General features: G+C 46.9%; 1 protein-coding gene across 3 annotated transcripts in view; it reads left to right on the top strand.

The window, feature by feature from the left end:
• Window positions 1–12,255: 12,255 nt before the first annotated feature.
• Window positions 12,256–14,368, top strand: part of LOC8029663 (ralA-binding protein 1) — a 59,344-nt gene continuing 57,231 nt past the window's right edge. Inside the window, exons 1-2 of one of the 3 annotated variants that reach the window (XM_029968189.4) lie at window positions 12,256–12,681; window positions 12,940–13,036. In XM_029968189.4, coding sequence (XP_029824049.3) covers window positions 12,946–13,036 — 91 coding nt within the window. In that variant the 5' untranslated portion in view covers window positions 12,256–12,681; window positions 12,940–12,945. Of the gene's footprint in view, window positions 12,682–12,936; window positions 13,037–14,368 lie in introns of all 3 variants that reach the window. The other 2 variants (XM_029968188.4, XM_042290905.1) reach the window with 2 other exon arrangements.

Here is a 14,368-nt window from a genome sequence, read left to right as displayed (position 1 = left end):
AGTAATGTAATTTAATTACCTTTTGAAAGTAATTTTTCCATCTCGGATGCACACCTACGTCACTTCCGTCTCCCTAGTCTCCTGGGAGTCCAAAACGTGCAATATTGCCCCCCTGGTGCTCCGTCTGGGCTGTTAATGGTACAGCCCAGGTCGGTCAGGTCAGTTTGCGTCTTGAAATACCCGGTGGTGGTCTCTTTTCATGTCACTGCCGGGATTCGCTGCCACTGGTTTTGGTCACCATCGAATCTGTCACTTGTAGGTTCATCGCCACCCTTGTGGTTGCTCGGGTCGCTGCCGAGAGTCCCACGCCAGCGTCGCGTTAGTGTCGATGTCTCCTTTCCTATTCGTTGGTGGTCGCCGAGCCTTCCCCGGGTCGTCGCCGGGTTCTTCTTAGTGTCTTCGGGGCTCCATCCCGAAGCTGCGCCTCTCTTCGGGTCGTCGCCGAAATCTGGGCTCCGCTGCTTTGGATGACCTTTTTACCTCCCGTCTCTTGTCCGCTTCTTTGTCCTTTCGGACAAGCAGTCTATACGGCAATAGCACCGGCGGCAATCTAGGCGGCAGGATGGAGTGTCCCAGCCAGTGGTCCCAGCGGTGCTGGAGCGTGGCCAGCCGCTGGTGCACTTCCCCCGGAGCGATGCCGAGGCCGAATCCTTGCGCAGAATGACCGCCTGCCGTTCTTCGATGCTCGCGCTTCTCTTTTTTTTTTTTTTTTTCTTCCTCGTGAAACGTGAAAACTTGGTACTCTGACCACTTCCGACCGCCATGACAGGAACTGAGAACACTTCCCGTTCGGGTATTGCTTGCCTACTTATTAAAGACAACATCACCCCTATGTTTCGTGTGTTCCGCCATTCAATCTGTCTCTTGTAATGTTGTCCGCGTCCACTGGCTTCTTGGAGTGCTGTAATGTTTTTCAGATAACTGGGAAACGTTTTTGGGTAGCAGATCTCCGCGAAATAAAAGATGCAACGAGCAGCGACTCTGCGGCCGTCGAACGCGGACAGTCTCTTTCACGCGCGCGCGTCGATTACACGCTCAGCGCTAGGATCGCTTAATTTTGAAATGAAAGAAGCACAGAACTGCGACTCTTTCGGACAGCGAAGGAACTTGATCGAACGAATCGCACTTGAGTTCTTGTGAAAATAAAAAAAAAAATTATCGAAATAATAATTATTACTGGTCAAAACATAATTTTATATTTTAGCCGGAAGCCAGGTTTTGATAACACAGACCAACTTGGCACTGCATAATGCATTTAATAATTAAAAAAATAATGTTTATCATTTTTTAACTCAGAGCAAACTTTTACTGACGTTAATTATCGGGTGCATGCGAGCTTGTAAACAGGCCAACTACAGACGACAGGCAAACCCACAGACGAACTAAAAGAAGAATAGAAACCAAACCAACAAATATCTTGTAGTATTCATTTCATCAAATCTCAGTTGGAATGTGCACATAAACTACATATCCACTAAAGCTTCTCAGAGACTGGATGTTAAGAAGAAAACTAGAGTACTGCACACCCGGAACCAAATGACTGGCCTACACTACTGTTATTAGGCCATTACTAGAATATGCCAACTCGGTATGGGATCCATACACTCAAATAAGCACAAACCGTCTAGAAAAAAGGCAAGAAAAAAAAAAACACTACGCTTTGTTTATAACAGGGACGACAGACAAGTGTCTTTATTCCCTGTTTATTCAAACTTCCAAGCTTACCTGACCTTGAAATTCGCAGAAAAATTAGCCGCCCCAAACTTCTATACAACAATGTCCATGGTAAAATTCTGCTGCCATTGGAAAATTACGTGCAATACAACATGAAGAGGCCGACTCGAAACAAACACGACAAAGCCATAACAGTCCTACAAACTAAGAAAGAGTATTTTAAGTTTTCTTTTTTTCCTCGGACCATCAACGAATTGGAATAGTTTACCAATAAACATAATTAACCAATCATCAACTCCTCTATTTGTCGCGGCTCTCACAAAACATTTGCTGTTTAGATAAGCATGTTGTCTGCTTTAAATTGTGCTTTTAAATTGTCGGTTGTTGCATTTCCCTTGTATTTATTGCCTCAGGTACTACTGTATTGCCTTTATTTAATATAATGTTGCTATTGTTCTTTTTTCTTTCTGTCTTGTTTTTCTTGTATTTTGCTCAAGCAATACTCGCCCCTGCCTTGGCCACCTTGTAGGTGGCTGGCAGTATTATCAAATAAATAAATAAACATAAATGAACTTAAATTTTGAGGGTTTATATCAACGGAGGGCTTCAGCTTCACATGGAACCGAACCTGTGGTTCTGTTCCACGTTAATTTCAGAAACGCCAGTTTCGAAGTTCGAGTGTCAAAATGTTTATTTTCAGCATCCAATAAGGCGTCTGTTCGTGCTATGTTTTACGTCTTGCTTTAAGTAAAACGTAAAAGATAGCACGAAGCCACTGGATTTCATTACTCACCCTTGTTGTCAAACACAACAGCACTGTCTGCCCAAATAGAACAGTTCGAACAAAGGATCTATGTCCCCAGGAGTGTCACGTGATCGTAAGAAGTCGGGCGTGAAACTAGTTTTCTTACCTTATCGCCTGAGTTCCAAAATCTAAAATAGCCTTTTAAAGGGACACTGACACCCCCCAAAATTTATTTTTAATTTTTTGCCAGGCGCTTCATTATGGTGTCGGAGGACTACCCAATTAATATTTTGCAACAGAGTACCGTATTTTTTTAATAAAGCCAAAAGACGCAACTGCTCGAAACCGAAACCGAAACCTGACGGAGGTCGGAGAAGTGTAGAGAAGAGAGTGGAGTGGCGGAAGTCACGTGGCTGCACCCGACCGTGTTTTTTTTTTTTTTTTTTTCTCCTTCCCGGTAGCAGACGACATGCGGCGTATGGGAACTGCTCGCCGTGGGATTCTTTTGCAGTTACGTTTGTTCCGCTCGTTGTTCTGTACTCCAAGATGAGTTGTTTTGTACATTGAGGAGTTGGAGATGAGTAGTGAGTGCCCGTGGTGAATTTTGATCGGCTCCGAAAAGAATACACCCAAGATGTTGCGTGAAGAGCTGGCTCACATGTCCCGCGTCCGAAACAGAAGTGGCATTGTGCGACAGAGTTTCCGAAAGATCAACGGGATCGGGACCAATGGCTGGCTGCAATTCCTGTAGACCATTTACGGGCACCTCGGAAAGCGGATTAAAGATTAAAACAGCGCAAGGACACGGACAAGAACAAGAAGGTAGACAAACAAGGCGCTGCGCCTTGTTTGTCTACCTTCTTGTTCTTGCCAGCGCCTTGTTTGTCTACCTTCTTGTTCTTGTCCGTGTCCTTGCGCTGTTTTAATCTTTAATCATGAAATACCAACTAGCCCAAACTTCTACTTTAAACGGAAAGCGGACGCTACCTGATTTATATGCTCCTTGCATTTTGTGGAAAGTGATTACATTGAGTTCGCAGGTGTCAAAACGGAAATCCCATACCATTTAATTCAGCGAAGTATCGTCCACAACATTTGTTAGTTATTTTTTTGTTTGGTTCTTCAGTGATGATTGTAAAAAAAAAAGAAGAAGATATGTAAACATCGAAAAATGTTAGAAAAAAAAAAAAGTAAAGTTTTCGCGGGGGATCGAACCCGGTCCTACCGCGTGTGGACCGGACGTCTTTCCCACTGAGCTACTGGGGCATCTTTTTTTGTTGTGGATCTCTTTCCTTAGTAATAATTCAGCCGGTAAACTGTAAGTTGGAAAGTTTGCTGTCGATTTTTCTCTAGCAAAAGCACTCCCGGGTCGAAGTCGGGAAGCACCACGCTTCGGGGACATTCGCACATAGTAAAGAAATCGTACGCGTGCATATTCAACTCGAAGTAGACACGTCGTGCTTGACGTTTGCGCGAGCGATGTCTTCAGCCACGAGAAGGGAGCGACGGCTCGGCGACGTCTGCGTGCAAATCGGCTTGGTGGTCGGGCGTGTCGTACGGGATGAAGACCAATTCTTTTGATCAGTCCCAAATTTCTCTCTTAAAGGCAGACAAAATTCTCCGGTACCGCGAACGACAGTTCTGAAATAGAGGTCCCACGCCCGTCGTCCGCTGCCATCGCGTCCCTGAGAGTCCCACGATACGCGAAACGACGCACGCACAGAATGCTTCCGGTTGTCTGTGAAACTTTTTTTTCAATCAACGTATTTGCAGCTTTTTAGAAGCCACAAAAAATGGGTTTCATATTTTTTTTCTATTTTTAATATTGAGTGTGTGCCTTCAGTGACCCACGACTTTGATTAAATTTGGTGGTCGCATCGATACCTTAGAAAACGGCCCGTGACCGCGGAAAAGAGAGTGAGCGAGACTCGAACCGGCCAGTTCTTGATCGGCGGTTTTCGGGCGGAAAGAAACCGAATTTCGAGCCGCAAATTCTGTTCTGGGTAGTTGAGCTCTCATATGTCACGTACAACTAAAAACCTCGGCGAGCATAAATACCCTGTCAGTGTCCCTTTAACGGCAGCGTCTGCAACTTTATCCACGTGAATATCATTCACGGGATCGCCGCAATACGTCTACTTTGTCACAATCACAATAGGGAGTTGTAGCAGATCGTTTTTCTCCTCCGCTACGGTATCCGTAAAAAAAAACCCGCAGCTGCGCATGCGCGGCGCCAGCCTTGTCTGCATAGTTCAAGGACTTGTGGCGGATTACAGAGCGCTATTCGGGCGCTTAGCGGGCTGTGGAAACGGTCTACTAAAACTCCCTAATATCGCTCGCCATCGTAAGCGGCTTGTTGTTTTGTTGTTTTTTTTTTTGTTGGGGGGGGGGGGGGGGGGCGGAGAACGAGCGACAGTTTTGGCCCAATCACGATGTCTCTACTCGTCGCGGAAAACGCACCGCTTAATTTTTCCGGGGCACGATCGACCACGAGTGTCACAATTCTTCGCACCCTCTTCCAACTATGGGACCGTTCGGCTGGGCCAGGGGGCGCGCTGGAGCGATACCAGTGGCGCCGCGCCGTGGCACAAATTCGCCCTACTTAGCCGTTCGCTCGTCCCATCGCGCTGCCAGTTGCAATGACGGGCGCCGCGTTGAAGCTTTCTGTCCGTTAAAAAAAAACTGTGATCATTTTTTTAGGGAGGCGAACCTCCGCAAAAAAAGGTTGCCTGTGTGTCAGGTCTTTGGGGTGGAGCAGACAATCCAGGCATAGGAATATTTGTCGTTTGCGAAGTGTGTCTCGCAAGTCCAAGACAGCGTCGACTGTAACATCCGCCTTCAGATAAATGTTCTTTTTCTATCTGGTTTCGCTAGCTCTTTAAAGTCCGAGCTATTCGGACAAAAATGAGGATGCAATATTGTTTAAATTGCCTTTTCGCGCACAGCTGCGGTGTCTTATACACACCTTGAACTCAGGTCAGTTCTCGGAGTTACCGGCTGATGGAAGCATGCCGCGCCTCTTCTAATTCATTCGGATGAAGTTAATGACGAGGCATGTACAGCCTGATCGCCACACTGGGTCAAGTTCTAATAAAAAACCGAAACGGTACGTCATTAAGGCCTCCGCATTTATTTTGAGCGGGTCCAAAAAAAATATATATATTGCTTTAGGCCGCAACACCTTGCTGTGTTTGCGCGCATCTGTAGCTGCCGTCAAAGCGGTAGAATCGCAATTCATGTACGTGCGTCAGTAACCCACTTTTGATTTTATTAGTGAAGAAAGCGATCTCCAATCGACTTGCATTTGCGTTGTAAAGCGTCCTTTTTTAACTTATATTTATGTGACCGCAGAATGATAATTTTGAACACTGTTCCGGTTCACAACAAATAAAATATTGTGTGTCACTATTTGTTTTGTTTGCTGTTTAGGTACAATTAAACTTGATATATCTTGAGGGTGTGTGCCAGGAGGGGATCGTCAATATTCCTTCACTCTCTCTCTCTGCAAGAAAAGATTACTTAATTTTAAATTTTAGTCATGAATGCTTAGTTACTGGCCTTTGTGACGTGCCCTGTCCTCGTCATTTTTATTTTGCTTTCAATTTATACATCGAACATTGCCAACACAATCTTATTGGTTGACCGAGAAATGTCCGGGTTTATGTTGTAGAGTTACTTGGAAAGTAATTATGCCTGTTGTAGGTTAACTACATAATTTTAATAATATAAAAAAAGAACTAGAGTACGATCGTCAGTGTAAACCTATTTTCAACTAGGCGCTCAAGTCAGTGCCCAATACGGGCTATGATTATCCCCCTCATTGGCCCTCATGTCTTTCGCTGCTCACTCGCCTTCTCTTGTGAGCATCAGGGAACAAAATGGGTAGAAATTACTGTGAGAGTGCAGGCGAGCCGGTGTGTATATTAACAATCTGGATGAAATGCCCGAGACAGGGGCGACAAAACTAAAAATATCAACTGTGTATGAGAGATACCTCTTTCTGTCCACGGTTGTTTCTAGTTTTCTCGACTCAGTCTCCACTAATTTATCAAAATTAAAAATTGGCTAGTAGGCAAGGTCAGCTGTGCTCTCAAATTTAAACTTGTTTAAAAAATAGTAACTGCATAATCGGGTTTATTGTGTCGACACCCACGGGGTACCATCCTAGCTATTACATTAGGAACATCTAACATAGCCAACAATCGGTCGACCCAGGGATGTTCTAGAATCTAATTTTGAGAGGCCCTTGGAAAGTAATTATACCTGTTGTGGGCTAACTACATTATTTTAATAATATATAAAAACAACTTGAATACAGCCGTCAATTTCTGTTCAATTATGCGTTCAAGTCAGTAGGCAATAGGGGCTACGCTTATCTGCCTAATTTTTCCCCAAGTCTGTTGCCGCTTACCCGCTTTCTCTTGTTAACATCGGGGAACAAAATGGGCGGGTAAGCAAAGTGAGCTTGGTTCTCAAATTTGAAGTCTTTTATAAAAAAATGGTAACTGCGTATTGGGGTTTCGTTTCTAGACAGCCGTGGGGAACCATCGTAGCTATTACATTAGGGACTTATCGTAGAACGTCAGTGTCGGATTGCGGGCCCCACGGGCGCCAGCTCAAACCGCCCACAAGCAACGCAAAACCCCTGCATGCTCTGGCGTGTGACCTACGAAAAGTCCCCAAATGTGACAAGCAAGCGTAGCTGTATTACTGAATCACGCGACAAGATAGAGAAACAATAATTAAACCTGTCCTCCGCACAGCTGGCGATTCATGCTTCTAGGGATCTTTCTTGAATCACCTCCCAGGAACCAAACAGAACTTTTCGGGAGGCGGATACCTTTCTGTTTAATACGATGCTGTGACATTTGGGGACCGTTTGCATTCGGTACATTACTTTACGAAGCGCGAGGCCAGCACGACAAGCGCACCAGCCTCCCGCGTCGTCTTCTCCTCGTACTTCTAACAAGTATCAGCGCGCCTCGCCAGGGGGAGGAGTGGCGCTGCGTATGCGCGACGAAACTTCAGCCGCACAGCCCTATACGCGACATGTGCGTAGCGTAGTTTCGCTTTGGCCAGCTCGAACACTCACGGCGACGACGCGCATTTTATGAAGTAGTGTTGTGTTTGCACACGCACTCCCGTGCACGAAAAAATTCGGCAGAGACACTTAAACGAGTAAGAATGCTTCCGCATTCCTACAAGCTGCGCGCCACGTTCTTTTTCACACGGCGCTCCGGCGGTGACATCACGCTCCCCCACTGCGCAGGCGCGGCGAACGGCGTGACGACGGCTTCCGTGACGAAGCATCTGCGTTACTGTGCTGTTCTTTGTTTTATTTGTGAGGCGTGTCCGCTTTGCAGCCAATGGGAATTTATGTTTCGTTTCGCTCAGCCAATGAGAATTTAGGTGCTGTTTCGCTCAGCCAATTGGTATTTAGGTGCCAATTCGCTCAGCCAATGGGTATTTAGGTGCCATTTTTCACTGTTACAGACGTCAGAAAACGCCCACTTAGCTCCATGGGTCCAGTTATTGGTTGCACATTAAAACACGAAATGTCTACAAGTCTCGGCTGATTTGTGGGCGTCTAACTTCATAGAATGTCACACGTGTACACAAGTTTCCACTGGGACGTCAGGGAGGGCCAAGTAACTTTCACCACGGAGGTTAAATAAAACGAGATGCGGTGTTTTTTCTAGGCGCCGTATGGTCCAGAAGCAAAAATACTCCAAAAGCCGGGAGACGTCATAATTAAAATAAGTACACCGACTTGACACCGACCGACCAGAAGCACAGATCGATCTATCTTGCGTCCAGTTTTCGACATATATATATATTTTTTTTTTTTAATTTTCCGCCAAGAAAAACTTGAGCCGCACATGCTCATTCTTGCTCACGCAAGAAACTGGTCAACTGGAAGTTATCTCGGCCACAGGAAGTTCCGCCATTGCTTGCCCATGTTTACCTTGAAATATATCATGTGTGACAGATTTAAAAATATAAACTTTTACTTAGAAGCTAGACCATTGGCTTTAACTAAGTAATCTTAATCCTAAATTTAGATTGATCGGAAATGTACTACGAGATGCATCACTCGCTGACGCTAGGCCACCTCGGTCGCTCCAAGGAAAAAGCGCCGGCCTACGGATCCCCAGGTGGCAGGTTCGAATCCCGGCCGAGGTGCCCGCAATATGGCGGAGGCACATTGCGGAGAAGGCGCCGTGTAACCGAGCTAGGGGTTGCATATCAAAAGATCCCCAGGTGGTCGAAATTATTCCGCAGTCCCCCGCTGGGGCGTGTGCCCTTGGTTGGTTTGGCACGTAAAACCCCGAAATTTGACTCGCTGACGCTAACTCTGTCAAATGGCCACGACCACTGATATCTATGACAATTGCTGGACCGCGCCTCCCCGCTCCGCGAGTGCGGCTCCCGGATAGCCATCTTGCACGTCGAAAAATCGCCTTTTTGGAGCGTTGCGTAGGCTGGCGTCAACGAGCTGAAGACGCGATTTCTATAGAAATCGAGTCTTTGCTTTTGACGAGTTCTGTCTTTTTCCTGCGGCACTGCGCTTCCGTAAATATTTCCGCTTGCGTCAAAATTTCTACGTGTTCTCAAAGGCATGTCTCACCGTTTACACAAGGTTTTAAAGGAGCTGTGCAATGATTTTAACGTTGAAAGAATTGGCATCTTCTACTTTTGACATTGTTCATCTTGTCACAGAGGACAGAAAACACACCTCCTTCCTTCGAAATGTTGCGATTCCGCCGCGTAATCGCGAGGCAAAAATTAAAATATTCCCCGACCTGCAGCCGCGAGCGGCGGTATGAGAAACACGCAACGTGACGTCGATCTTGTAGAAAGATAGCAAGTTGTGCGAATATCTGCTCGATAAAAGGTAACGTTTCTATAAATCTTGTCGTTCCAACATTATAAATGCGTCAAAAACCTGGTAATCATCGACAAAACTTTTATTATGCACAGTTTTAGTGGCTAGGGTATCAGGCAAAATCTGTTTTCTGTAGTTCACTTCATAAATGTCAGGCATCAACTTCCAGAATTATTTAAGCAAAGCCCTGAAATTGCTGCACAGCTCCTTTCACGACCTTCTTCGGCGAATGATGACGAACGAGTAAAAACTGTGTTTTCAGCTCGCAGCCGCCAGCGCCCGCAACACTCCAAAAAGGCGATTTTTCGACATGCAAGATGGCCGTTCGGTGCCGCACCGGACGGCCATCTGGAGCGACCACTGATCTCTGATTGCTGCACGGCCTCCGAGATCCCGAAGCGCGCCTTCGCGCACGCGCTTCGGGATCTCGCTGGGGAGCGACTCGAATGGGACGGCCGGAAAAGCCTTCGCGCGCGTGCTTCGGGATCTCAGAGGCCATGATGCTGAATCGTGCTTCCCTGCTTGGTCGCTGCAGCGCGAGTGAAGCCACCGGACGGCCATCTTGCTCATTGGAAAATTGCGATTTTGCTAGCATTGCAAAGATAAGATATCGGCAGCGCGCTGAAGACACATTTCTACTCGTTCGTCGTCATTCGCCGTAGAAGTTTCTAAGACTCTGCGTAAACGTTGAGAACACGTGCTAATTTTTACAAAGCGCAGTGCCGCAGGAAAAAGGCACAACTCGTCGAAAGCAAGTTTCGCCGGTTTCGCGGCGTTATCAAAGCTTCCTTGGCACGCAGAAGTGCTGCGTCTCTGTGGCAGAGAGACGCAGCACCGGTAAATAATTTACGGTTATGGTTACACTTTTCGTAAATTTCAAAACAATGATGTTGTTACGGTTACGGTTACTGAAAAAATTTCGTTCCTAATCGGTTTTCGGTTTCGGTTACCCTTCCCCCCAACACTTCCGACCCGACGCCGGGTCCATAGGAAGCGAGCAAGCCGGCCGTGTCGCGGCGGTCGCCTATTGTTCGCCGCGACCTGGCGGTGGCCGCCGCAGGAGCATCGGGCAGCAATGGCGATGAACAGCACGGCGGACAGTGTCCCCGTCGTGATTACGACGGAATTTAAGGCAGTTACGAGTTCGGAAAGTTCCTTCGGAAGCCGGTGCCGCCGGCTCAGAATCATCGCGAAGTAATAGCAACGAACAGCACAGAGGACAGTGGGCGACTAAGATTCCGGAAAGCTTCCTCGTAGCCGGTGCAGAATCATCGGGGGAAGCAGTGGCGATTAGCAGCACAGCGGACAGTGTTCCCGGAGTGATTACGACGGGGTTTAAGGCGGTTACGAATCCAGAAAGCTTCTTCCGTGGTGCCAATATGACGAAGAAAAAACTGTTTCATGAATCTGGCCGCGTGTGCGACGTGAAGGAGGTCCGTTTTGACGGACAAGTGGATATGTCACGGAGCGCCGTACTCTGCAAACAAAATTAAGCGCGCCCGCAAAAAAAAAAAAAAAAAAAAATGTTGGCGTTGAGTGGACTGCGGTAATTATGTACGTTTATTTCTGAATCAGCTTGACAATAACTGGGCGATTTCTTTTCGCGCCGTTCCGCGATTCTCTTTACTATCTTCCTGTAGGCTGATGGAAACATCCAACGGTAGGCTTAGGAGGGCGACTGCATTCCGCTTCTCGATTCCGGTGAAGTATTTGCTGCATACTTTAGAGTTTGCCGTCGGTGTCGATGCTGTTCCATCGTCGCTAGAAGAGAAAAAAAGTTAATTGTATTATTCGTCAGCAGCTTAAACAAAGCGCGAACTGGAAGGTAAGAAACACCACTAACCTGTATGGACGCACAAGTCGTACCCAGGTCGCGCAGTACAGTACTCCGCCTCGTACGGCTTCGAAGGGACGATGTAGTACTTCGTGCCGTCATCGATGTTGCCGACCACTCAGCAATTGTTGGGGCTTTCTTGGTGCGTAATAGCCATCTCAGAAATTACAGCGCTAACCCACTACAACTATGGTGGCTACTACAACGCACAACCAACGCAGCGACTGGCAGAAATGCCCGATGCAACGGACCCGTTTGCCGCTAGGGGCGCCCTGGTCGGGGCTTGAATTCTCAGTTAAGTCTCAGTCTCAGTTAAGAAGAAAGTTAAGGCCACAGAAAGAGATTGGTGGCTAGAGGGAATGCAGACAAAGACGGCTCTGGAAAGCTATAGATTAAACAAAAGAGTTATTGCCAAAGAAAGCATTTATGACAATTCTAGGGGAAGCTCATTGCTGTTTGAGGCAAGAACGGGTGTTCTGCGAACCAGAACATACAGAGTGAAGTACCAGGAAATTGATACAGTGTGCACTGCTTGTGGAGAGGAGGACGAGACGGCTGAGCACTTGATACTCTACTGTAAAGGGCTTCACCCTATGCCTACCGAAGACAACATAGACTTAATAAAGTCATTGGGTTTTAGAGACAGCGAAGGGAGAGTGGATTTCAAGACTGTAGAGATTACCAAGCAAAGATTAAGTGAATGGTGGCAGAAATCGAGAGAAAACTAGGTATTTTCTTATCCACTGATGGCAAGGGGGTTTCATAGCCTCACTTTCTTTGCACTGCGGAGTGAATATAGATTTCACATTTAAATATTCTAAGCTTAAATGGTAAAACAAAATGGCTAGGTGGCGTAAGCTACCGCCCGATCCAAAGGGCTCAGCCGTATTCATCTATCCATTCATCCGAATTAGATCCGCACGGTTCCTATATCACATGATCGAATGACGTTTTAGCGAACAGCGATATTTGAGCGAATCGAAGTTTTAGCGAATAACGAGTACGACCGTGAGTGGGCAAGCGAAAAACGGGGGCGAGAGCGAGGCCATCAATTAATGCAAAGGTGCAATGATGCTGTTCCCCCTCTCCGGGGAGGGGGAGAGGGGGAGGTTGATGTTTTTTTGGCAGATCCCCCAAAGGTCGTCCTGGTGATATCCCACACCGCCTGGCGATAGTTACAAAATTACAGAGGGGAAGAAAATTTCCTCAAAGGCAAAAGGAGGAATCATACCTTTGGTTTTTAGTTTCTAGGCTAGGTGGCGCGAGCTACTCCCCTTTTAATAGGTGCAGGTACATCCATCAGAGGTATACACGGCTCCGGCATCCATCCGTTCATCCATCCGCGTTCGCGTTCTTCACGTCGACTGACGACGACGGCGGAGAAGCGGTATAACCAGCTGAAGCTCTGTTCCAGTGCGCCCGAGCTGATCCAAGAACTGACGATGCTCCCGAGCCCCAGTTCCATTCCTGAACCCCAAATCACGTAAACGGTCGACAGCGCCGCAACAGAGCGGGAGTAATTCCTACGAATCTCAACATTAGGTGAGCGCCGCCACTTGCGCGAATCCCTACTTTCGTTCGACAGGTCTCCGGTGGCCGTTCTTCGCGATTCCAAGCTCTAACGAAGTGCGATTCCAAGCTCTTAGTTCATTTGCCCTAGAAGGTTAAAATAATCATGTCGTGTTTGTAACAAAAGCTGTCGAGCTAGGCTGTCATTTGAAACACAATGCTACCAGTTAATCGCTATGTTTCGGTTCTAATGTGCTCGCGCTTCGCATTCAAACTGCATTTTTCGACTAGGTAATAATGGACTTCGAGAGCCCTGACGTCGAGAAGGATTTCCCGGGACTGTACGCTTCGGAGTCGATCGGAAAAAGCCAGGAGAGGGACGCCAACTGTGAGTTCACCGAGGAGGGCTCAGCCCATGACGGCTCTTTTTTATCGGAGGGTCTACTGTATGGGCATTTCGCCGTGGCTTACTTTCTGTTCGCTGGCACGAGTGATACAAAATAAAAATCGTGCTCAAGCTCGGGAAGATTGTAACTAGACGGCGATGCCCTAAAGCCGCGGCCACGCTGCTTGTGCATCATACAAAAGACAGTCCGCAAACACTGTCCGAGGCGTATAGCCCACTGATCTCTAGGCTGGATCGCGGATCGATGTTTGTTTTGATGGTGTGAAGTGGCACCACCGGTAGCTATCACTTGACGTCAGCCAATACATGGGACTCTATGGGAAGAACGAGAAAAGGAGCCGTTTCCCGTTTCTAAGCTATTTTCGGCACTGAAACTTTCTGGCTGCTTTTCGGGAAGCCTGTCAAATAGCTTGTGGACAAACATTACAATTGACAGCCCTCACAGTTCTTATAAATGTTTTATGGTCCAGAGGGACTTCGCTGGGCGAAAAATATAGTGCAGTTCAATCAGACTAGAGTTACCTAGAGTTACCGCAGAGTCGGTGGCGGTTTTGATGAGTTGGGTTTATCAGGCGACAAGCTTGAAGTATTTTCTACGCGAAATTCGCTCGATCCCTGAAAGCCGCTGTCACGTGAAACTTGTTCGACATTATTCACCTTCTGGGCTTCCCTGAGGATGGTCTTAATGACTGCAAGTTTCTTTGTTTACTCCATGAGAAGAGCAAGCTTGCCAGATCAGCAGTGGGTGCTCCAGCACATTTGATTTTTTAATGCGCGTTCAAACGCTCGACAAATACCGATTCGATCTCCAAACAGCCGATATAATGATCACAGCACATTATAAAATACTTGCCTTTGAGCACCGCGTAGAAGCTCCAATATTTCTACTTTTTCGTGTTTCTTCTATAGACTAGCGTGTATTGCCTGGTGTCGAGCAATGGCCGTCGGTGGTGCCACCTGCAGGCTTCCGATCCGTGATCCAGCCTACTACAATAGAGATCAGTGGTATAGCCATATACATCCATCCATAGCCATTAACCCCTTAAAGGGGCCCTGCAAGGACTTTTTACTGATTTTTAATTCGTACCAAACCTGAGCGCACTGAACGTAGTAACTTAGTGAAACTTTTCTTTTCTCAAAATTCCCTTTATTTGAAAAGTTATAGGCAAATTAAAATGACAAAAACAAGCAAAAAATAACCTCCCTCATGACGTCCTTGGTTGCTTGAGAGGCCGCGAACTAGGAAAGGGGTAGTGAGCTTATCGAGCGCTCACGGCTGCCGCACTCCGTGTCGTCTTAATTCGACGTCACGAG

Source organism: Ixodes scapularis, unplaced genomic scaffold, assembly GCF_016920785.2.
Source record: "Ixodes scapularis isolate PalLabHiFi unplaced genomic scaffold, ASM1692078v2 PGA_scaffold0__279_contigs__length_252992795, whole genome shotgun sequence".
In the NCBI taxonomy this organism is placed as follows: Eukaryota; Metazoa; Arthropoda; class Arachnida; order Ixodida; family Ixodidae; genus Ixodes; species Ixodes scapularis.
Note: the sequence above shows the minus strand (reverse complement) of the source record. Positions and strands in the feature narration are given on the sequence as shown.